General features: G+C 37.1%; 1 protein-coding gene and 1 long non-coding RNA gene across 3 annotated transcripts in view; one reads left to right on the plus strand and one right to left on the minus strand.

Moving 5' to 3' along the window:
- ATP10A (ATPase phospholipid transporting 10A (putative)) overlaps nucleotides 1–25,587 on the plus strand; it is a 109,094-nt gene that overhangs the window by 63,597 nt on the left and 19,910 nt on the right. For both annotated transcript variants that reach the window (XM_030277866.4, XM_072932311.1), the window contains exons 4-10: nucleotides 1,851–1,957; nucleotides 2,062–2,193; nucleotides 4,491–4,624; nucleotides 6,233–6,485; nucleotides 16,588–16,805; nucleotides 18,260–18,454; nucleotides 19,865–20,426. In XM_030277866.4, coding sequence (XP_030133726.4) covers nucleotides 1,851–1,957; nucleotides 2,062–2,193; nucleotides 4,491–4,624; nucleotides 6,233–6,485; nucleotides 16,588–16,805; nucleotides 18,260–18,454; nucleotides 19,865–20,426 — 1,601 coding nt within the window. The remainder of the gene's footprint in view (nucleotides 1–1,850; nucleotides 1,958–2,061; nucleotides 2,194–4,490; nucleotides 4,625–6,232; nucleotides 6,486–16,587; nucleotides 16,806–18,259; nucleotides 18,455–19,864; nucleotides 20,427–25,587) is intronic.
- Nucleotides 14,436–25,095, minus strand: LOC140684572 (uncharacterized). Its single transcript, XR_012057007.1, has 3 exons — nucleotides 24,823–25,095; nucleotides 23,960–24,068; nucleotides 14,436–14,652 (listed from the first exon to the last, which is right to left on the minus strand). It is a non-coding gene; the product is annotated as an uncharacterized lncRNA (long non-coding RNA).

Raw genomic sequence — 25,587 nt, forward strand, 5'->3', positions numbered from 1 at the left:
CCCAGCTGATGCTGCTTTGGCAAAAGATGAGACAGTTGGTTAAGGAGGTTTGCTGAAAAGAACAGAAGCAAAAGCCCTGTTCTTCTGAGATTGGCAGAGAGGATGGGCTGAGCAGGGGAAGTTGTCACCTGACTAAAAAACCACCTTTGACTTTCATGTCAGAGTTGCAAATTTGGTGTTGTCCCCTTCTTTCTTTCTTGGTTTCTGGCAGCTAGTGAGATGTTATCACTGATGCTGCTACCTCAGCAGTCAAACCTAATGCTTTTTCTCCATCCCTGCAGAGAAAAGCTAAGCATACTTCTTGAAGCACCAATACTTTTAATATATATGTAATATTTTGAGGAGAGGGTGGGTATATAATATATTGTGCTGAACTAAAAGAGGCTGTATATGTGTGTGTGTATTTACACACACAGGTATATTCTGCTCATTAAAAGCATTGACTATTGAGGTTATGTAGCATAACCAGCATTATAGAATATTCTGCAAGTGGTCCTACTAGACTGGGACAAGTACAAAGAACTCACCAATGTGAACGTCTTCTTGTTACAAATCTCAGGGTATTTGGTATAGTTCCTAGGCCTGAGATCCTAGAAGCAGGTACAGTTTTGGTCCTCATTTTGAAAAAGAGAAGAATCTAACAGGGAAAAGCATGCATATATAACCCAGATGTGAAGGCTTAGAAAATAGAAAGCAAATAAAAAGAATTCCACCTTTACATAAAAAGGACAATTTAAAGCCGGTTTGCAGATATAAGGGGATGGAGGATTTTAAGTGCTTAAATCCAGGTAGACAATAAGATTGATGTTGCAGCAGCACAATGCTAATTTTAGTGTAGCATATTGAAAGCATGATGGTTTTGATGGTCTGAAAGTGAGGACAACATTTAAACAATCCAGATTTGTTTTAGTCTTCTCTGAGGCATTGGGGTACTTCAGTTGATAAAATGAAATTTTGTTCATTTGAAAGTGGTTTTAAACTAGTATTTGATTAGTCTTTTTTACTAGTAAAAATTCTAATAACATTTTAAATTGCTATTATTGTTTAGCATTTCCCTGTTAATTCTCATAAGGCTATTTTATGTATTTCTCTGTCAGCTGAAATTTCAGTCATTCTATGCCCAGCAGATAGTAAGTTGTAGTGGAAATGTGACTTTATTCCTGTGTTTTGGTGTTAGTCAATAAGAATCCTCAGGGGTGCAGGCCTTCCTTAGATGGTTGCTGAGACAGTTCTGAAAATAATTTCTCTTGTTCTCACTGATACATGGAATAAAAACATGAAATATTTTTCCTTTTTTTTCACTGATCTGATGTGTCTTAACCCTGGCACATCTTCCTTAGTATCACTGCTTCTGAAACACAGTCATTTCCCAATTTCCCGTATCTCTTTCGAGGATTTCTTTAGTAAGCACATGTGACTAGTGGGTTAATTATATCCAGTACACAGGTGCTTTTAGGTGGACTGGATTAACTGTGATTGCTCAGTCAGTTTACACACGCACAGGAAGTCCAGTGCATTTTCCAAGCATTAGCTAGGCTGCACACATGCTGTCGATTTGGCCCACAATATCAATAGTGAGCATTTGTCCAGAACATTTGTATATCCAACAGCAACTGGTACTGCTCCAGCTGGGCTCCTGCATGTTAGGGATCCTTGGGTAAGTAATATCAGTTTTCAAAGTGCAACAGAGAACCTTCTGAGGAGGAAGATCCAACGAAATATTTTGCCACCAAATTGAAAAATCTTCTTAAACACTGAAGATATTTCCTGGGCTTGTTATATTACAAGTATGATGTAACAAGTGTAATATTTTGACATGCTGTGTTTTGTTGTTTTTAAATTTTCTGTAGTATTCATAAAAGTGGAAAAAAGGATGGACTGTTCAAAGAGAATCTTCTGTTACGTGGATGTACCATTAGAAACACAGAAGAAGTTGCAGGAATAGTAATCTATGCAGGTAAGAACTGCTTTTCTGTCTTACAGAGCATACCTACCACCTATTTATAGTATAAAATAATAGCCAAGTTCCATATGACGTGTTTGGTGCAATTCTTTCTGCAGGGCATGAGACCAAAGCTTTGTTAAATAACAATGGGCCACGTTACAAGCGCAGTAAGCTTGAAAGACAGATGAATGCTGATGTCCTTTGGTGTGTCCTCATACTTCTAATCATGTGTCTATTTTCTGCCATCGGTAAGTGCTCTTTACTAGTAGAAACACTACTATTTAAGTTAAGTATTACATTGTCTTGGGATTCATGCACTTAGCTTTATCAAAAACCTACATGTCAGCTGAAACAAAAAATCCATAAAGCTGTCTCCATACTTATTTTTGTCACAAATCAAAATGTCTTGATACACAAGCTGATCTAAATATCTTCTTAATCTCAATTAAATATATGCTATTAGTACCAGAGATCTGAGGGCTTAGATTATACTGCCCTTGATAGCATCCAAAATCATCAAGCCCAGAAAAGCCCCCAGTTTATATGTAGTCCCCTCAAAATTACAGCTGGTAGAGTGTAACTTGTCATTAATTAGGGCAGTAGAGTAATTTATGAGCACACAGTAAACATAATCAGCACACTGGTATTCCCCGGTACTACTTATTAAATTGAGGGCACAGTGCACAACATGGACTCACTGTCCCTAAGGCTGCAGCCATAATATAGAAGAAGAAGTAAGCAAAAGTCTGCATAAATCCAAGCAGAATACTCTCTAAACTTCTGGGAGTGTTTAAGGAAATGCTGCAGTTCAGGTTATGTCTCCTCAGACCTTTTTTCTGGTCATTTGTTAGAAAGAATTGAGTTTTACATTTGGCACAAAAAGTGATTTTTTATATATGGCATGTGAATTCCATTTCCTTAATATTTGTGTGTTCTGTAATGTTTGCATGTGAGTCATATGGCATAAACACCAGAATGTTTCTTAACAACCATGGTGTAGTTTAATAACAATCTTATGCCACTTTAAACATCTCTCTGTGCCTTTTTCCAGGTATTGTTAAATGCTTAAATATGAGTATTTCCAGTTGTGAACCAGCCAGCTTATTTGTTTCCACTGAATTCATGACACACTTGTGTAGTGTTTCAGTGTTGGGGAGCCCAGTCCTGAGGACTGAAGTGTCTGGTGAGGCTTCATCGCAGGGAGCTCCTGCCTGCAGTGTCCCCTCTGCCACCGCCCCCGCGGTGTCCCGGAGCAGCAGCAGCGGGGGTGCCCTGCGAGTGGCTCCAGCCAGCTGGGGCTGCCCAGAGGTGGCACTCAGCAGGTGACAGGGGCGCCTTCCCTTCTGTCCCTCTGCTCCAAGGCTGAAGCCGCCAGCAGAGGGCCAGAGCAAAGCGCTCGAGATGCCAGCAGCCACAAACAGCTGGAAAGAAATTTGCTCGAGCCCTTTGAGTTGCCTGGTGCTCTGCAGGCCATTTTCGCACCGCCTGTCAATAAAGTATAACTGGAGATAAAATTATTTTGAAAATCTAAGGGTATTTATAAAACAAACCTATGTAGGTCATTCTCAGTGTGGAGCTTTCTATTTTTGCTCTCTAGAATAAATATATATACATCAATAAAGACATCGTGCATTTGCTCTCATGTTGGTAGTATAAGGACAAAATAATGTGCTCACTTATGTGTTTTTATTTTTCAAGCAGTCAGTACTGGATTTATGTATCAAGATGTAAAGAATCTTGTCAAAGGATGATTTACAGAAGATTACTTTTAAAGTAGACCCATGTCCTTTATTTCTGATTTTCAGAATCAGAAAAATTTTCACTGTATAGTGATAGCTTGAATGCTTTTTGTTGTGGAAGAATTGCTTCTTGTTTTTTACACCTTAAAAACATCAGGCATACTATTTTAGGATTTTAAATCTTAGTGCTGTACTTAAAAATACAACATTCTGTCTCTTTTGCACTAATGTAATTTTCCCAAAACAATAAAAATCTTACCTTTATTTAGTTATCAGCATAATCAATTTAAAAAAAAAAAAAAACATTTTGAGCAAGACCTAGAATTTTTTTTGCTCTTCATTCCTCAGCTTCCATGCTGTTGACTCCATTGATACTGTTATTTCATTAGTTTTGTGCATGTGGTGGATACAATTCACACAGTAAAAGTAAAGTTTCTTCTAAAGCTAGTTTACTGATAGCTGACTGACGATATATGTCATAGAAATTAATCATTTTCTGAAGAAGTGTATTTTTTTTTAGTGATTACAGAAACTGTCTAAACTACTAATTTAGACTAGGCAGCTTGCTTTATTTAGATAAAGTTATGTGAAATGAGTCTTGCATGGCTTAAGGACAGCCAAAGGCCTTTCTCAAACTTCAAATCCCAAGGCAGAAAAAACATGGGTTTGGGACATTTTTCGGAAGTCATGCAGAATATTTGAAAACAAATAGCAATTTCCCACATAACTCTTAAGAACAAAGTCATACCATAAGCATTTTCCCTTGGAGTTAATTTGCTTTTTTCTCTCTTCCAATTTTTGTGCAGGTCATGGTCTATGGGTATGGCAATATGGTGAGAAGAAGAAACCAATTTTTGATGTTCCAGGGCCTGATGGCAAATATTTGTCACCTGCTTTAGCTTCAGTATATTTATTTCTGACGATGATCATAGTGTTCCAGGTAATCAAGTTGTACATGCTGTCACTTCTGTTCCTAGTTGGCTGCAATAAAATTATATATGTGCAATATATGTAGTATTCATTTTACCACTAAGGCATATAAGAAGCTATATAAGCACCAAAAAGATCCCAGAGGGTTGTAATCAGTAGCACAGGGTCTATTTGGAGGCCTGTCACTGGTGATGTCCCCCAAGGTTCAATACTGGGTCCAGTGTTGTTTAATTAACTCACCAATAATGTGTATGAAGGGCAGATGCCTCCTCAGCAAGTTCACTGACACCAAGCTGGGAGGAGTGGCCAGTAGCCCAGAGGGCTGTGCAGCCCTTCAGAAGAACCTTGGCAGGTCAGAGAGATGCTCAGAGGAGGACTGCCTGAAATTCAGCAAAGGCAAGTACAGGGTCCTGCACCTGGGGAGGAACAACCCCATGAAGCAGAAAACAAGCTTCACTCTTCCTGTCTACCCACTGTGGAACAACACCTCAAAGACTGAGGATGCCACTTTGGGTACACTGTTCTGGTATGAAAATAAATTTTGTACTTTTTAACAGCTTTTCAGATATATTTGTCTTAGCAAAACCGTATGTCAGCCAAATGACAAACTATGTTAAAAGTTTCTTGGTCCTGAGGAGAAATATCTTGAATGTTGAAGGTGGTTAAGTTCAGAGAAAGAAAAGAACCTCATGTCACTGAGATATATGGAAGTTTGCCTAGTGGGACACTGGAGGAGGTTGCTTTACTGGAGGCAGCAACTTGTTAATAAAACGGAAAGAAAAAGACTGTAAAAATAATTTTTACCCAGAGGGATTGAGTTATGATACTGGTTAAGAAAATTCACCACTGAATTCTTTAAATACCTACATTTCACCGTAGTTTTTGTTTAAATGACCACATTCTCCACTTATAGCCATGCTATAATTTCTCCCTCGTATCTAACTGAGAAAACTAAACAAAGTATGCAGTCAGAAATTTCTATCCTGAAAAAAATCTGCAGAGAAAAACTCAGGAACAAATTAGGTATTTTATGTGGTTCTGACAATCCTCAAAAAACAGTTGAAAATCTTTTCATTTCTCCTTCTTCAGCACTTATAAAATGTGGTCTTTATTCAAATAATTTGCAGTACAAAAGTTAAGGCCAAATATATTATTCCTAGGAAGAGATTAACATTTCTCTTTTTTTTTTTCTTGTGTTCCTGTGAAGTGAATTTGTAAACAGTCTGTTATTTATGTAGAACAAATTTATTTAATGCTTTCACATCTACAGTATTCTGATTGTATGGTCTGATTTGGGTTGGGATTTTTTTTTTTTTTCTTTTCCTTCCCCAACTAGTTTAAAGCTCAGATGATTAGCCTCAGAAATATTTGCTTCTGTCCATGTTTTGATAATCAGTTTTCTAGACATAATAATGCATTCCAGCTCCGCAGTTCACCATAGGTTTTACTCATTTAACACAGTAAATAAACTCTTTAAACACAGTAATAATTTTAGAGTAGATGTTTAAAGTACATAGCCTCTTTATGTTCCAGTCTAGTACCAATTTAACTAGCTTTAATAACTGATTGTGCCTTTGCTTCTTTTTTTCCTAATTCTCTTTCCTTTTTTGTACTCTAGGTTCTGATTCCAATTTCTTTGTATGTATCTATTGAAATAGTTAAAATTTGCCAAGTGTACTTTATTCATCAAGATAAAGATTTATATGATGAAGAAACAGACTCTCAACTGCAGTGCCGAGCTTTAAACATCACAGAAGACTTGGGTCAGGTGCAGTTTATCTTTTCAGACAAGACTGGGACACTTACTGAAAACAAGATGGTTTTCCGAAGATGCACTGTGTCTGGAATAGAGTATTCCCATGATGATAACGGTGAGCTCATGGTCACGTTTCCTCTCTAACAGCTGTACTTTGGGCAAACTGAAGTAGTCATAAAAGTTGCTGTAATCTTAAATCAAAAAGGGAAACAAAAGAAATTTAACAGCTGTTGTCAGACTGGTGTAATTCAATGACTGTGTTCAGCCAGCAATGACAATCTTACCAGAGTGTTCTGTAATATCTACAGTATGTTGTCAAGACATTGAAAGCTTTTGGCTTTAGCTCCTGATGCAATAAAGCACTTGAGCACATGGCTGATGTAGGAAAATTGAATGGTGCTGCTGGTATCCCAGTTCTTTGGTTTGAAGTATATAGTGTAAAATAACCCTTTTAAACATACAGCCAGATTAGAGTCTGATTGAATATTTGCAATGAGATTATCCTTTTGTACTGAGAAATAAATACAGACAAAGATGCCAGTTTTCATATTAACAAGAAACATAATCTGATAGAATTGAAAATTTTATGTTACTTTTGTCAGTCTTTTCAGTGCTCCTTTGTGAAAAGTGTCTGTGTCAGGTATGTTTGCTCTATGAACACTGCAGTTGAGAGAATATCCACATTCAAGTATCAACCTCTTAAAACAGTAAAAGATTGCTGTTTTTCGCAAGGCAATGTGAGCATTGTCATCCCTGTATCATTTCTTCATCCTTTTAAAATTATAATTTCCTATTTTATGATGTTTGTAGATTGTGTTATTTTTCTCTAATATGCTATCATTATAATTTTTGAAAGAACCGATCTTAACTCTTTGAATCATATTCTGTATGCAGGAAAAAATCGATAGCTACAATATTCATGTTTGCAAAAAAATACTTATTCTACACAACACATAAAGATCTCTGATTAGGAAGTTTTCTCAAAGAACATCACAGAATTTCAGCTTACAAATAAGATACAGAATAAGATAAAGAATCAAAATAGACCGGGAGCTCTAAATCATGCTTTAGAAAGATGACAAGATCTTAAATTGGAAAAAGATATTTTGAAGTAGTGGATTGTTCTTTTTTTTTTCTCCTACTTTAAAGTAGTACTGAGAATTTAAATGTAAGGCACTTTTTTCAAGAAACTAGACCTTTGGGTAGTGTTACAAGTGTTACATAAAGGACTTAGGGAGAACCTGTGACTTCCTACTTCTGTACAGTAGGTAAGAAAGAGAAAAGAATTAGAACTCAGAGTATGTTTTTGGTTCCTAAATCTGCTTGTGACACTCTGATTATTCATTCTTTTTTGCTGCTTCTCTGCCATTGATTGTCTGCTTGTTTATATTAATTTCAGAGTGTATTCTGTTCCTCTCAAGAATGATGTTGTTGCCAATTAAAACAGTGCATAAAACATATTTTTATGAGCTTGGTATCATCTGATGATATGCCAGCTGAACTCAGGCCCTTAAGTTTGAGTGTTGAATAGCCAGATCTTTTTTCTTTAGATGTAGTGAATTTAAGAGAAATCTATGTTTGTGCACACTTTCATCTTACAATTTCATATTACAATATAAAGGTTAATGAAAACAGAGTGAATGTCACCACAAACAAAAGTGTCAGATACCCAAACTGATTTTTTTCAGTCATTCTTTTCACCTATGGCATTGTAACTCCAGTCAGTATAAAATTTCTGACAAATACAATTTTTAAATTGACAGTGAATGATTTCACAACATTTTATTATTTTGGTTTTTTCCCCTCTAAGGAAAATAGGTCCTTCTCTAGAAATCTTTATTTCTCTATAAATCTAAATTATATGAATTTTGATAATTTTTATTTTATTTTGTCCTCTATAATCAGTATAAATACCACAATAAATACTATTCTTCTTTCAAGTATTTTGTTAGCTCTATTCTGCAGTTTGATTTTATAAGCATATTATCTTTTCTGCTGCTGAAGCCTTCTTGTTTAGATATGATAAAACGTCTATCAGAGCTCTTTCTGGTTTTAGGGTGTGCATCAACAACATTTCATTGTTGTGTACTTATTTGTAAATGATTTGTCAGCCACTTTTCTGTGTCTTTTACCAGAGTATCTGAATTTCCTGCATATGTTATAACTGATGCCACCCTACTCTGCACCTCAGGTTTTGCTGAAGATTTAATGAAATAGAAAATTCTAAAGTCTTTCACTTAGATGGTGATCTAAGTCTGGCATATATGCTAGAAAATCAAGTAAAATGCATTTGATTTTTTTGATGTGTTTCAAAGATGACACTACATCTTCACATATCCAAGTATTTTTTTTCATGCACAGTGCTATAGTTCTTAGAATCAAACTGAGTAACACTTTATATGAAGAAATTAATTTAAAATTATTGTACAAGGGTCAGGATGCAAAAGCTACCAATAAAAGGTTATTTTCAACTGTAAAAGTAGATGTCTAAGGATAGAAATAACCTTGTTCTGAGCACTTTGGTTTAAGTTTGTTATTCTGCTATGGTGGGGTAGCAGTGCCTGTCATTCTACTTGCTTGACCCTGCCCATGGTAAGATCCTGTTTTCAGTTTTTTATAGCTGTACAAAACTTTTAACTATTCTTTCAAATTTGTCATGCCAGATGTTTGCCTCAGGCATAAATTTTAGGAGAGAAATTTTAGTTATAACAGCACCATTCAGCCATATCCAAGAACAAGCACAGAACAAGCACAAGGCTAAGATGTAGCAGACTTTTTTTCCTATGGCAAGATTTTATGGCAAGTTTTCCACTGAAGTCAGTTGGAGGCCCTATATTCTTGGACTATGCCATGCACACACACAGAGCAAGAGAGTTATGTCTACACCGGCAAATTGAGATCTGAAATTTTTGAACTTTTGAACTTGTATTCTCTTTTAAAGCATTTTTTCTGCATAATCTAGGACTACTGCATATCTGTTAATTACTCAACCAACAGATTGTGAATAGCCGTCATAAATTTTCTCCATGCTGCTTTATAAGCTCTTCTCCCTAAAATTTATTCAGAGTTATGAGAAATTATCCCATTCTTTTCTCTTCTACTTGTTACTATACTGCATTTGACATTGTTATATCCGAGTTCCTTGCACTCAGGGAGTGCATTAAAAAATGCACATGAGTTCCCTGACATGTAGATTGATCTTTCCCCTTCTTCCTCTCCCTATACGTGCATTACCCCATTTTGGGGGGCTGGGGCTACATTAAAGGTGTATGCTATGCTGTGTTCAGTTTGGTATATTTGAGGTGGCATGTCTTTTTCTTGAGTGATGGGACTATCCTTTTTTTCCTTAGAAATTCATATCACAAAGTTGTATAAATTCCACATGTGAAAGGTGAGCTTTATGTTATGAGGGAGAGTTTTGTTTTGCATCAGATGTGGACATGTTAATTATGATTTTTGTCACAGAGGTTTATGCAAACCTTATGCAGGGTTGAATCAATTATTACATGCTTTAACATAAAAACAGAAATCCTGTGTGAGACTTAATACATTTTTAGGTATGGGAAGCAAGTTTTCATTAATGTTCTGGAGAAAACATTTTCTTCCAGAATTCTTTATAAGCTCTAAGTTTCTTATGACTGGTGGATGGCGCTTTGCCCAGGAGTATTGCATTGTTTTAGTCTAGACAAGAGGTGACAAAAACATAAATAATAGAGGGCAATAAAATGCACTAGTTTGGGACAGAATCAGCTGGAGGTAGTACAAAATATTGCTCATAGGTTCTGCTATGCAAGAGCTTTGCACTCAAGAGGAATCCAGGAATGTAGCATACTTAATAATTGTTCCATGATGGAAGTGCTATGAAATACTCATCCCTGTTGAAGTCGCTTACAGTATTTTGGTGGTGGATTATGCACTGATTTTTGGATCAAACTATGGGAATTTGCACTGCACATTTAGTTCCGTGGAGACCATATTGACAAGGATTGACTATATTGACTAGTTACCTAATTGCTGATATTTGCATGAAGGATAGTAATCTGATAAGTTTACAGTTACTGGAGGAAATTAAACATTTTTGAGATGTAATTTATCAGATTTTTTTAAGACATCTATGGTAGTTCTCTTAATACGTGCCTATTTCTCTGTGGTGTAGAATTCTCTGTACAGACAAAGAGAATTCCCACCTCACGTCTGTATGACTATTATCATCTCCAAAGGTTCTTTTTGACTTGGCAGAGTGTTAATTCAGGAGCAGGGTATGTCATGGACCACTCCATGTAGAAAAATGACTGTTCCATTCATAAGTGTCCTGGGTATTTACAGAATTGGCACTATACTCTGCTTAAATCCCGGAATTACTCTTCCAATCAGTACTACCTTCTAGCCCAAAAGAATGTTGGCACAAAAAAAAAAAAAAAAAGAGAAAATGTGTTGTTTCCCTATATGTCAAATTGCATGGCCATACCAGCACTCTTCATTCAGTCTAGGAGACAGCTCCTAACAATTCTTAGAACTGGCCATGCCCCAAGTCTGCTTGCTAATCCCAGAGACAGTAGGTGCCCCAAAGCCCACGGTGCTTCTGAAAGTCCTTACATGATTCAGCTACAACCAGATGGTCTTGGCCTGACATTTGTCGTAGTTGTTTTCCAAATGCTGTATTAATCACCCTCTTGCCTATGGGATATGATCTCTGTTTTTCTAGTTTTAGCTACCCATTGTATGAAGCTGTTGGCAAAACAAATTGAATCTCCATACATTGAATACAACCACATAAATCTGAAAAATCTGAATTTTTCATTCTTTGAATTCCTCCCTCTTCCTTCCAATGACTGAAAAAAACTATAGACGACGTAAGAATAAGAGAAGTTTATGGAAGTGAAGGTATATGATAAAAACCTCAGTGATTTTTTTTCTTGTTTAACAAAGTTTCTTAATCACTAAATTAATGAGAGAATGTTTCTTTCTGCTGTCCAGTTTTGGTTTTTTTTATGAAGGTTGTCTAGCAACTAATTTTTACAGGAAAATACATTATATGAAAAAAAAAAATCTTTCCTAGTTCAGGGGGCTGTTATGTAGTGGAATTTTCTTACTCTTTTTGTGTGCAGTCATGAGAACATAGCCTGCATAGTTCAGGCATATTAGAGATTTTTTTTTTTAAGACATGGAAATTGAAAAACCTTTTCCATAAATGCAGTGGTTGCTTCCAAAGGGATTTCTTGTCTGCCACCTTTAAAATCTGATGAGCTTCAGAAATCAGGATAGTCCATCTAGCCTTTCCTGGAAAGCTGAAAATCCTTAGCAGAACTGGGTGCTTCAGGCATTCTGTGTAGCTTTTTTGTAGTTTCTCTTTACCTTTCTTCCTTTTTTTTGAAAATTTCTAATTGGAACTAAGGCGAGAGCTACTATGAGCAGATGTAGAACTCAGTACATAGAGAGTGCCCCATTTTAAATCCTATAAAAGATAGAATAACTCATCCCTAGAGACGAGTACTGCTTCTCTCTAACCATATACCTACACTGTATACACTGTACCTACAATTTCTCTGAAAAATCTAAAGAAAAAAGGAATTACCTCAGTTTCTGAGTAAAGGGTTCTTAATAAAGAACTTAAGGTAATTAAGCTCCTGGGGATGCCAAAAGGTTAGAGGAAGGGAAATCTTGGTCCTTTCTTACCTCAAGGTTTTTATCTTATGGGCAAGTTCTTGCAAAGTAAATTAGGATTATGTTAGCCAACTTGTACAAATGTATAGCATTCTAGCTGCTTGTCTCAATCTTTATGTAGACACTAGAGTGCACTTCAAAGTGAAAAAAAACTTGCACTTATAAAAAAAATAAGGAAACAAGGTGGTGTGATGCTGTAAATGCTGCACATACAGATTTACTTAGTGACAGGTCAGTAGCAGCCTTATTGACTGGTTTGAGGCAAAATGGAATTTTTCCATGGTGAAATAGTGCCCACACAATGACAGCTTAAGTATTCTGTCTTAAGGGGTCTGCACTTTTATGCTGCTTGAAGGGAAATTCTTTACAGGTTCCCAATCTCACATTTCAAGTTAGTGGAACATCTGGCTGTGTGGCAACAGTGTCTCTGTCAGCCTGCAGAATGGACTTCTTTTCATAGAGCATATATGGCATGGAAGATAAAGCAGAAAAAAAAAATCAAAATTAAATTAAAGAAAAGGATTTTTTAAATAAAATCATTTATCTTCAAGAAGATAAAGAATTTATCTTCTCAATACTTGGCAGCTATTACAGGAGTTTTATTTATAGCTTCCTGCTGTCTTATGAAAGATAAAAAGGGTTAATGGAATAAGTACTAACTGTTGTTTCTTCTTTGTGCCATAAATATAAAGTGAAGTACAGGATAGTGAAATTTGACTTTCATAAATTGCATTGCTGTGTTACCGAAGTTGTTTGTGTCTTTGCCCTTAATAAGAAACTGGATAGAAAAAAAGATCAAGGCCATCAATTTTCAGTGCTGAAACTGAAAAGTATCCCACAACAATGTCTCTCAGGTTATAATGTTCACAGGAAAAGGTTCTCAATTGGAGGGAGCTGAGTGGGTGGAGAGAACAGCATGTTCCCAGAGAAGCACGCACTGCACAGCTGAAGCAATGTGAACCTTAGCCATAGCATAACGATTGAACAGGGTTTCAGTATTTCTTTGAACTCCTTAATTCTTGCTGCATAATGTGTAAGACTGCACTTTAGAAAACATTTAAATGTGCTCAGGCTTGTTTTTTGTTGCTGCTGTCAGGTTTCCCTTGGTATAAACTGAAATAACACCATTTGTATCAAAAGAATTGCATTTGATTTGGTTAAATGGGATTCTAGTCTGGTTCCTACTTTCCCTTTTCCTCCTTTTTCTCAGGGGCAAGGACAATTAAATCGATGTGTTACAATAAAGCCTGTATAAGGAGCAAGAGATAGCTATTATTATATAGACTAAAAAGAACCATGCCATCACTGTAATGCTAATAAATAAACTGAGTGCTGCATTAGGAAACAGCTTTTGCTGTGTTGAATAAACAAAATATGTTTAGATGTAATGAAGAAAGAAGAAATCAATGAGAAATCCAGAGATATGGTATGCAGGCATAACTGTGAATTGTACATGTAATTAAGCATTCTCTGCTTAACCATAGAGATTTTATACAGAGAATAAAATTATTATAAAATTATATTCTGTTCTTGAGATATAAGACCTTTAATCTTTGAGGTCTTATATCTCAAGACATATTTTCAGAACAGAAACCTAAAGTAGGTGTGATTATTAAAGAACATATATTCTTTAAAAAAAAAACCTCTACTTGGAAGGGAGTTGGACCTACTGAGTGGCACATTTTGCAAGGCTGACATAATTTTAACATCCCTTTCCCTGTCAAGGGATGTTACCTGTTATGAGAAGAAGTTACCTGTCAGCCTAGCATTCAAATGTCCAGCATCTATGGTGAAAATATTGTCCCTATGGCAAATCCAAACTTTTCTTATGCTTTTCCTGAGAGTGGCCATTTCTATATGTGGCACCAGCTCTGCTTGAGACTGGTTGTCCTGCTGAGGGCTCTAGAGAAAATGAGCCACAAAAATGTTTTTCCTATGATTGATTTAAATCTTAAATGTTGGTAAAGTGTGGAAAACCTTACTGCTGTGTCATCTTGAGCAATGTGTTTTCAGCGTGGGGTTAGCAATGTGTAGCAAGGAGCCTGCAGAAGATCATGAAGGCAGAGGTTGCACTTTCTGACTGGGCACTGCCCTCACACAGTGGAGAGAAGGACAAAAGCCCTTCAGTGTGCTGCTCCATCCAGCTTCTTGAGGCATCATCTTAAATTAATCTCCCTCCCTCCTTTCCCTCCCTCCCTCCCTGGGTTTCCCTTAAAAGGAACCAGTGTTCCTGGGGGAGCAGTGAGCAGTCTGGCTCTCCTCTTGATCCAGGGCCTGGATCTCTGCTTAGTAGGTGCTGCAGTACAGTTTGGGCCCTCAGCATAGACTGCTTCTGATGTAGAAAAACCTATAATCAGTTGAATTAAATTCACACTATACAGATATTTATTTCCACTGGGAAAATACACAGAAGCTTACAGAGCAGGAGAAAGTGGGAATTAGTGGGCAAGAGTGATGAGAGAGGTTAGAACTGCACTAGCCCAAAGCACATGCATGAAATTGCAGGAAGCAGCCTTTGGAGGTGACATGAACTTCATTTACTTGCAGCTCATTACCACGCAACAGAAGGACCAAGGAGACCAGTGACCTCTCTAATTCTTTGAGCTGTCCTGTAGGTTCTGTAATACAAATCAGAGAACTAGACAGGTACTGAAAGGATAAGACAACAGTGCTGTGCTATTCTCTTGGAAGCTGTGTGGCACAAGGAGCAGCTTCCTACACAGCAATGAACGTGATGTTGCTCAACCTCTTTCCCACCACGACACAGAGGAACATGTATCCCACCAAATTATGCTAATGAAGGAAACTCCCCAGTTATTCACCATTAGTCTACATCAACCTCAGGACCTGGGCTGCAGGGCTCTATTCAAGCTGTGGGACAGAAGTGAACTGTACTGTGTCCTTTGTGTCTCCAAATGTGCTGTGGTCCTTTTTACATCCATGGTCTGCATTTTTTGCCAGGAGGAGCCAGAGTGCAGTGGAGGACATTGCATACTTGGGCACAGAGTTAGAGCAGTGACCAGGTGAGCAGTCACAGCCAGGACTGAGAAACTCCCGTTTCCTGGATTTCAGACAAAGCCTATACGTGTTTCAAATAGAGTTGAAAAAACCTCTGATGCATGATACTGCAGTGATAGAGCTATCAGTATGTACTGTGTGTGGTCTGCTTTCAACTCCTCCAGCTGCTTTTTGACAGCTAAAATATGTTTGGAAATTGCAGTGGATAGTGAGGGTGGATTTTTCTTTATTTGTAAAGCTTGCTACATTAAAAGTGATCATGTGACAAACTCGCCCTATATATTGCAAGATTTTTCTCAGGAAGTATTTTGAAATAATTTGTTTGTTTGTATGTTAAAGGCCTGGATAATTAACTTACATGCTAGTGATTTATCATTTGTTATTAGGAAAATCTAATTTATTACACTGGAGAACCGAGGCAAACTGAGCCACAAGTATATAACTTGTGCTGTATAATGTGGATTATTTTGAAAGCATAATGAAAAGCTTTTCAATGAATACATAATGAAGGAACAAATAGATACCTGTTAGAGTGGCATTTGCCTGTCTAATGAATCACCCAGATTACTAAATGCCCATGGTCTTTAGGAATGAAAAAATATGTTGTACATGAGTTAGAGCTAAACAGCCTGTCATTAGAGGGGCAGGATTCTACATCTGTTTCACACTTCTGCTTTCTGTTTCCTTTTTGATTTCTGTATATCCAACTGCCAGGATTGTTTTCTAGCATTAATTGGCTTGTTGGATTCTTCACTGAGGAAGTATTCATCTAAAACATATCATTTGGAAAAACTCTTTCATTCTGTGTAAGTCAGGAATTGGTCACTGCAGCAGATGGTGATAGGAACAAGTGTTGCAGTAGGTGAGGGTCTCCTGCTTTTCATACTGCATGCTGCATTGTCCTGCCTGTCATGCAGAGAAGAAGGGACAGGCTCCACAGTAGTTCTAACACTAGGCTAACAGTCAAGAATCTGGGTTCACGTCTCCACTCTGCAGCAAATGGCTCTGACCTAAAGACAGCTTTAATGCTGTCTGTACCTCATCTCTCTGTGTAAAACAAAGGCGGTAGTGCTCTGTAGACATGCTGTTCTGTATACATTTCAGGTGAGAGTAACTGGTACTCAGTAGATGTGACATTTTTGCTGGAAAACACTTTATTTGAAATTTGTTTTGGAAGTGACAGGAAAAAAATCTGGATTGTTTATTTCCTACTCAGATTTCAAGCGAAGACCACAATATTTGATTGATTTCATCAGACAGATCTGCAGAATAGTCTTTAGGGATGCATTGAATTACTGCATGATACTGATGATAAGGGAGGCAGTGCATCATGTTACATTTCTAATTGTTATCTGCATCTTCCATTAGATACTACCATTCAATTAAGACTACACTTTATCTCCTGGTAATGGAGTCATTCATTACTACTGAGATAACACAGCATAATATTAAAATCAGATCACCTGAAAAAAAGTCACCATGTCCCTCTCCCTCTTTCTAAGCAACATTTGTCCCTCTTTGTTTTTACTCGATAGCCAAACGCTTAGCAATGTACCAAGAACCTGATTCAGAAGAAGAAGAGGCAGCCCCAAAAGGAGGAACTCTGTCCCAGCGTGACAGTATCTGCAGCCATCAGAGCATCAAAGTGATGCACCGGAGCCAGAACACCAAAACCCACCGGCGCACGGGTAGCAGAGCTGAAGCAAAGAGAGCAAGCATACTCTCGAAGCACACTGCATTCAGTAGCCCAATGGTAAGTCATGAGAACTAAATGCACAGTGTCCTGTACCTTGTAATAGAACCATATCCTGGAAAGAAAAAGGTAAAGAAATCTGCAGCACATTATGTGTCTCTTTACAGATTTCATCTTGGTGTTTTTACTTCTGTAGTCACAGCTGTTTGTACAAAAACAATGAAGTGTTGGCATAGAGTTTATCTAAATGCTTTGTCTGTGCAAACAAGCTGAAGGTAAAGGCAATCTGAAACGTTGGTTTTAGTTATAATTTGATTTTGTAAAAAAAAAGTATGTCTTCCTTTTATGTACAGAAGCTGAGAATAGCATTGAGGTCAACAATTCAAATAGTTTTGCATATGCAAATTCTTTTCTCTTTTGTCAGAGGATTTTAAAACTATCAAGTGCTGGGGTGGACACCATGTATTACAATTCTTAGACACTGTTAACCTACACCATAGCATAGGTTTTAGTGTTTTTCAGTGGTTATCAGTCAACTGCATGTGTTGTATTTCAAAAACTAAACATCTTTACATTTCAAAATGTTGGTGACTTTACAACTTCATTTGGTTTATTTTATACTGTTGTAACTGTGTAAGTTTTGCATCAGCTAAATGGTAATAAGAGGAGAGGGGAGCCAAGCTGTATCTATTCAGGGGTTTTACATTGTTCCACTATTGACACAAATTCATCCTTAAAGCAAATTACAAATATAGACAAAGAAAGCTGTTTGCACTGGTGGAATTTCTTTATTTCAGTCAAGAAGAGTAAGGTCTTTTGATAAAATTCCAAGCTGCAGTTTTTATACATGGAGTTCTTTGGTTGCTTGTATTCATCAGCTGCTGAGCATCAAGAGATAAAATTCTACTGAGAAAAGAGGCTTAGATCAGTTTATTTTTAATCTTTTGTATCCTTGCCTCCCTCTGTGTTACAAAATACTGGAGTTTACTCCAGTATTAAATAAGTGGAAAATGCTGATGAAATAGAGTTGAAAGGGCTCAATGTTTTAGTGTAAAAAGCCCTCATGAATTAACTTCAAATGTGTGGATGGTTGTTGTTCTCTAAGAAACAACTGAAGATGGTTTAATTTTCTTGTGCTGATGTAAAGCCAAATTGTCTATTTTTTTCCACACCTCTGGTCTCTGCAGTGTACCATACTTTAGTTTTAGGTAGTAAATGTCTTGAAATAAACAGGAAAGAGGGAGGAAAATTAGGATCTAGCTCTCCTCCTTTCCACTATCTCCAAAGTAGATAAATATTGCTGCTATAAATATTTCACATAATTTCTACCAGTAGGCTCATTGTTAACCGTTTGTTGTCTAGAATGGGTGTGCTACAGTTCTCCCCACCTCTACTGTGTGGTCTAAGGCCACTCCAAAACTATTGATATTGACATTACTTTGAATGCTTTAATTGCATGTTGCTGCTTTGGAAATGTAGAAGCACAGATATTAATCACTGGTATTTGTTACTAGGAGAAGGACATCACACCTGACCCAAGGTTGTTAGAAAAGGTGAATGAATGTGCAAAGCATCTGGAGGTCATGAGGAGCCACGAACAGCCATTATCACATCTGAGTCCAGAACTGTGCGACGTTTTCGACTTCTTCATAGCTTTGACTATATGTAACACAGTCGTGGTTACTGCGCCTAATCAGCCCCGACAGAAGGTAAGTTAAAGAAAAAGGAGAAGAGAGTTCAGGCTTCTTTTGCCTTGATACTAAATTATCTGATAAGCTAGGGAAATGAAAACCTTCTGTTCTAGTGAGAAAGATCTAGAGCAAGCTGTGATGACTTGTAGAACTACTATGTGACTGAGTGAGTTTAATAATGCATTAGCTGAATGAAGCATGTCAGCTATTTCACTTGCCTCCATGGTAAGATAGGCTTTCATTGACAAATTCAAGATACTTTTGAAACTCTCCTGATTTCTTGTATTGTAATTTATTCATTTAATAAGCATACATATGTAAGCATGTGTGGAAACTAATGTGTAAATGTGCAAAACTTACCAGAAAGGGATATAAGCTGTCAGTGAATAAATATTTCATATGTGGATTAAATTAAGAAAAGGGTGAGATATTTTTTTAAAGTTTAAAAAGAGAAATACATTTGAAAAACATCACTTAAAACTTTCAAATTATGTAAAAGATACATCTTAAGCTCATTATGAGAAATAATGATCATTAGTGCTTAAATTGGCCTTTAACTAATGTCGTTGATGAATGAGAATTTCAAGAACACATTCCCAAGATGATCTGTGAGACAAAACTATAATGGAATGTAATATTAAAGCTTGCCAGCAGCTGGAATTTCCATTCTGGAGAAAATTCTGCAATTTTCTTCTGTTCCAGATTGGAATAAAAAGTGAACTAGTCTGCAAAATTATGTGGTTTTGTGCCAAGGAAACATTTGGAGACTGTTTGGTTCTGCTGTTTCAGGAATGCTGCACTTACACAATAATATAATATATATTACTATGAATATGCTATTACTAGTATTGCTACTGTATCTTTAGAACAGATTTGTGTGAACTGAGATGAATGATAAGTCTGAAGCAATACTGAAAGCAACAGGGGAAATTACTTATCGCAACATGTGTCTTTTGAGAATATTTTCAACATTGGCATATTCTAATTAAACATCACTTCTACGAGATACGAGCCTTCTCAACAGAAAAATACTGCATTAACTTTTTTTCACTACCTTCACTGATTATGCACGAAGGATGACACGTTCATACTAATGGTAGCTTTTAGTATGCACTGCTGATGGTGGTGGTGCAACATTGATAGACTATCCATTAGTCACATCTGAGGCGGTGAAAGAAGAAAAAACTGTTTTAATACAAATACATGTGCTTTCATACACAGGTATAATTCTGAAATTCTAGTGAGTTATTTTGTTATTGTTGAGTCAGTGTTGTCCATTTACTTTCCTTTCTCAAAATACAAATACCATTACTTTTTGCCCTCAAAGAAATTTTACTCTTCAGTTGCCTTAGATTGCCTATCAGAGTCAGAATTCTTGCACAGCTTTTCTTTGGCATTTGTTTATTGGTGGGTTTTCTTCATCTCAAGGTTAGAGACCGATTTGAACTAAAATCTCCAGTAAAAACCATTGAGGACTTCATACGAAGATTCACTCCAAGTCGCTTGACCTCTGGATCTAACAGCAGCAGTTCCTCTAGTCTAGCTACAAGCAAATCAATGCACAGATTTGGTCTAAGCACGCTTTCGTCTACATCTACAGATAGCACATTACTTAAACTGGAAGAGAAGCTGGCATACTCTGCACAGATGAATAACAATGGCTACAGCTCCCAGCAAGGCAGGACGGCTGTGGGGGGTGCACCTGAGGAAGGAGAACTCCGTTATGAAGCAGAGAGTCCAGATGAAGCTGCTCTTGTCTATGCAGCAAGGGCATATAACTGTTCTCTGGTTGGAAGGCTGTCTGACCAGGTATCAGTGGAGCTACCTCACCTGGGAACCTTAAACTTTGAAGTATTACATACGTTGGGCTTTGATTCCGTCAGAAAGAGGATGTCAGTAGTGGTCAGGCATCCTCTCACAGATGAAATAAATGTTTACACTAAAGGAGCAGATTCAGTTGTTATGGATCTTCTTCTCCCCTGCTCTTCAGGTACACCTCTTCCTTACTTTTGGGGGGTTGGGAAGCAGTTAGTTGCTGAAGATCTCATCATATCTTACTGCCTTGTCTAGCAAGTAGACTTGCCTGCTTTTCATTTTGTAGAATGGCAATCATTATCCTTCTTTTATAATACTTTGTAATTATTGTAAATTTTCTGTAACAAATTACTGGTTCTTTACCTCACAAGAATGAGTGAAGATCATTTCTGTAGAAGATCTTCTTCCAGCAAGCTTTATTTTAAAGGAATTTCTTACAATGCAGCCAACACAATTTACATTTCTTTAGAAAAACCTGACTGTCAGTGCTTGGACAATTGAGTATTTTATATGAAACTGAAGTACTTTTTATTGCTGCTTCCCTCTGTTTCATTTGTAAGTCCTTACATCCTTTTGCTGAAATACGTTGCATTAAGCAGCATATTTTTTTGTGTTAAACTATGATGCTAAAGGGCAATGTGAACCAATCAGCCATCAAAACAGAAAGGTGTGGCAAGGCGGAGAGATGCTGTTCCGACAAGAAATCTTGGCTTCAAATCCATCATTGACTAGCAAGCAATAGACATGTAGCTGTGAACATGGAATTTCCCTAAAGCATGGAGAATTATCCAGCACCCAAATGTCCTAGGAAGCAGGGACAACTTTAAATAGCTAATTGTAATCAGTTGATTTCAAGAAGAATCCTGTAAGTTTTCATAAGTTAGAGGAGGCTTATGGGTTTTAGTTTGCATTAATCAGTTTGGATCTAATTTACTGTGTTTTCAACACTGAATTTCATGCAGTGTTTAAAGATTACCCCAATATGAATGGACAGAGCCCCAAAGTGCTAGAGGTACTTCCCATGTTTCACTAAAGCATTGACTTTGTGGTTACTTGGACATTAGTTGGAGTAAACAATTGTGAAAGGCTTATACTGTGTAATTTTAGTTTAACGAAACACAGAAAAAATGTTGGCATTAATTTTCTGGTTTCAGCCATATAAATCAAAGCTGAGCCAAAAAAATTAAGAACAACTTGTCCTTAACCAACAACAAAGTATTCACAAATAATTTTCTAGCAAAGATCTGATACCACAGAAGGCACGTAAAGTATCTATGGAAACTTCTTTCCTTCCAAACTACTAATAGAGAATTTTTAGTGCTGAAAATTTCTACTGCCAAGAAAATAATGACTGGAAATGAGTTCTCAGAATGAAACGTGAGCATTTAGAAAAGAAAAAATGTTTTATGCCAAGTCTTACATTTTTTGCCACCATATAACAGACTGTGTTCAAAGCTCCAATGTCCATAGACTCAATGGATTAAGAAATTTTCAGGGAAATTTCAGGCAGGTCTAGGACCCACCTAGGTTAAAACAGTAAGGCCAGTAAGAAAAGTAAAAAATGGCGACATAATCAAAGGTGATATATGTCAGAGAAGACAAAACACAGTTCCTGAAGGTCACTGTGGGAATGACCAGTGTCTGTAGCTGGGCAAATCCACCATCATTACAGGCAACCAAATTGAAAGTGGTTCTGAAATTGTGCAGGAAGGAAGTTTTTTGTTTTGATTTGGGTTTTTTGTTTGTCTGGGGTTTCTTTAGCGCATATTGAACTATGAGTTCTGGTGTGCTTTGCTTTTGCAAGCAATGTGAAGTGCAGCCACTAGAACACCATAAGCAGTCCCCCTTGTTTTTTCTAGTCCTGTTAAGCCCCTGCTGGCTTCAGTAATTTGTATGTTTCAGCAGATCTGTCTGAAAAGCATTAGACATTGCTCTTGAGTATCTTTCACACCTGGAACTGAATTGGCTGTCTCTGCTTGCAGTATCCTAATGTCAGTGGATGTAGAGGGAGCCTCAAAAGATTTATGCTGTGGCTGTAATTTATATTGTGGGATCTGTTGTTGGTTTTCTCCAGTTCACTGGAGATTGTGGAACACGTGTTTGAGAGGAGATGTAATGCTACAAGAATTCAGTCACTTATCATTTAAGGAAATTACTAAAAAGTGAATGGACATGACGCTGAATCCCACAACTTGGTCTCTGCTGTCTTACTGCTTCAGGGACATGTGAACTGTGCACTGGTCAAGCGTGTGTCTTGAGACTTGTGCCCTTAGACTGAAGGACCAAGTCAGCATCATGTCTGTAAACTCCCAGCTCAAACACTACATGGCATGAAACAAAGATTCCTGTTTGGAAGGAAGAGTATTTTAGAATATGATGAGAGAAACAGCCTGAAATTAGAAGCAGAGGTATTATGTTTTAGCTTCCTTGTGTCTTATAGAAAAGTATAAATTGTCATGAGCCTCAAAATTTAAAAAGATTATGAATTGACTCAATTTGCTCTGCCTGTATGTCTGGTTAAGACTGTGGAACCTAGTGTATTCTGATAGCAAACAGATATTTCCAAAAGCCTTGAAATGATTCCCAAGAGTGTATTGTTTTTACTTTATCTCAACAGTCACCATGTTCATAAATAAGAAAGATACTGTTTGAGTCAATATCCAGCTCGTACAGAAGCTGTGAACATAAATCATTGAGAAAACAATGACTGTATTGGCTTTCTGCAGCTTGAGATTATGGAAGGAAATGAAGAAGCAGAAGGCCACTAGCCCTCTATCATTCTTCTGGAGGAGACTTCCTTGCTGTTTTTCACTGACATGGGGCATGTGGTCACACTGCTCAGAGCAGACACTGCATCCCAGCTAAAAAAAAATCTCCACAACTGGGTTTTGTCTGCAAGAGATTCCTTCCCTCCTTCTAACTTTTGAGCACAAGATAAATCTCCGGGTAGGACTGATGAGGCACATGAGCAGCTGTAAGGGGTTTTAGCTGTCATTGGTATGCTGGAAATGAGAACTTGCACAGAAAATAGTATAAACATCTCTACTTGTAAAGAGTTGCTGTCTTTGTTCATTGAAGTAGGCATGAGCATTTGACTTTATGATCACTGCATTAGAATTTGTGCTGTCCAGACAGATCTGAAGTGATTAACACCACTTAACCTTAAAGGGATAGAAACAGCTTTTGATGTGTTTAAGCACCTATTGAAGTTTGCACCTACTTGAAGTCAGTGAGCCACTGAAATAGCCACTCCCATAAGATGATTTCATTTGGGATATGCAAAAAAATATGGCATTTTTTCTCCTAATGTATCACAATAAATTGGGGAGAATGCTTTCCTACTTTATTGTTCTAAAGTTTAAAAAAACTAGCTAATACAAGAAGCCTCAAAGAAGGTTTGCTGCAGTACTTCTCCCAGAAAAAAAAATTCTTATGTTATACAGCAAAGTCACATGTGTCAAAAAGGTTATACTGCACAAATGGAAAAGTAGCAAAATGAAACTGTGTTAGGCTACTGGTTCCTTATATGCATATTTCCATATATAATGTAAAAAAGGGCTTTCCAATTGCAAATAATACTTGTAGGGATGTCCTTCTGAACTAATATATCTGTATTGTCCCTTTGGGACAATCAACAGTGATAGCATACATAGTATTAATAGGTAGATGGGCAGGCCCATGAGAATATTCCTACCAGTCACTACTCACCACATGACCTTAATCAGATGGAACTGAAATTAACATATGCAGGAAATACCACAATCTTCACAGAGTCCCTTAGGAATAACTGTGTACGTATACTCCCAGCTTTGCAGACCTAGGGAGGACAGAAAAGTCTTTAAAGGTGAGAAAATAGCTGTGAATTAAGTGTTCTGATACATGGTTGAGATAAATGGAACAAAACCCAGAATATTTGTATTCCAAACTCACAGTTCCCTTATTTCTACAAAATCAGTGCATGTATGTGTTTCTGCTGGAGCATCTGAAGATCCAATTATACATTCTGCTGCTGTATAAATATGAAAGTGCTGAATGCTATGTGACTTTATAGACAGACAGATATATGTATGCAGTCAACATATAGCAAGATCAAATTCAGTATGAGTGCATACTGGGTAAATGGGCACTGAAAAGTATAAACAGAAAGATACTTATGCCATCTAATTTATATACCTGTATTAAGTGCTTAATATAATGGCACAGTGCCCACAGGCTCTCAGTATGAGAGGTGAGCACATTCATTCAGTGCTGTATGTAGTAGGTCTCTCAAGGTGCCCAGACTTTGGGTGAGGAGTGGTCACTTGACTCAGTGACTGGTTACTATGCAAGTACCAGTAACTCAAATATTGAACTTAGGAGAAGCTCCAGTTACAGAATTATAGCATTCTACATCCACTGAAAATATTCAGACCTTAGTAAAAAAAAGTGTATCACATCAGGGAGTAGGAAAACCTGCCAGAAGGTACCAGTCATTCTCACTCAATGGTTCCAATCTCAAAATTTAACCCCTTGTATGTTTACTTAAGTGCTAACCTTGAAATTCATATTATTAATGAGTGCTACTACAGTACCTTTTTCATGAACTTGTCTGAATCCTAGATGATAAAAAAGATGAATTATCACTTGTTTTTAATTTTTGGAGACATCATTTCATGTAATAAGATGGAACAAAATGTGCTGCCATCATATTTAGTACTCTGTGTTGATCGCAGAGTGAGCACACTGCACAGTCCCAGCTAAAGAGAGAAAAGAAACAGATGCTCAGTCCTCATTTTGAGTAGTTACACATGGCTTTAGGTGAAGGTTCCACTTAAGGCTAAGTTTTGCTGAGGCATCCAAGGTAGAAGCTAGCTGTGAAGTCTGCAAGTGCAAATTCTCCTCTAAATGAAAGCACAGTCACACCAAGAACTTCTTGCGTTGATTCAGGCTGATATGAAGTATCAGTACAGCAGTAACAGACAAAAGGACCTTCATGCCCTTAGATATACAAAACAGAGCACTGTTTCCACTTCTTTCAAGATAATAGCCTTGGTGGAAGACTAAGTGCTATTTTTAAGTGTTGTTTTTCTGCACATGAGGAGCTGTGGAGAAGCAGAAAAACACTTGCTCATAGTGTATTTGAAATAATACTTCTCTTTCTGACAGTATTGTTTGCTGTGAAGATTATCATGATACTTAAAATACTCAGGTGAAAGAAATACTTGAGTTTAAAAAAGTCTTTCTCACATACATTCACAGTGACTTTTTTGAAGAAGGAAGACAGAAAAAAAACCAAAAAGACTTTTAAAAAAAAAATTGAATGTTTTACTTGAGTTTCCCAGGAAATATCAACACCT

Source organism: Taeniopygia guttata, chromosome 1, assembly GCF_048771995.1.
Source record: "Taeniopygia guttata chromosome 1, bTaeGut7.mat, whole genome shotgun sequence".
In the NCBI taxonomy this organism is placed as follows: domain Eukaryota; kingdom Metazoa; phylum Chordata; class Aves; order Passeriformes; family Estrildidae; genus Taeniopygia; species Taeniopygia guttata.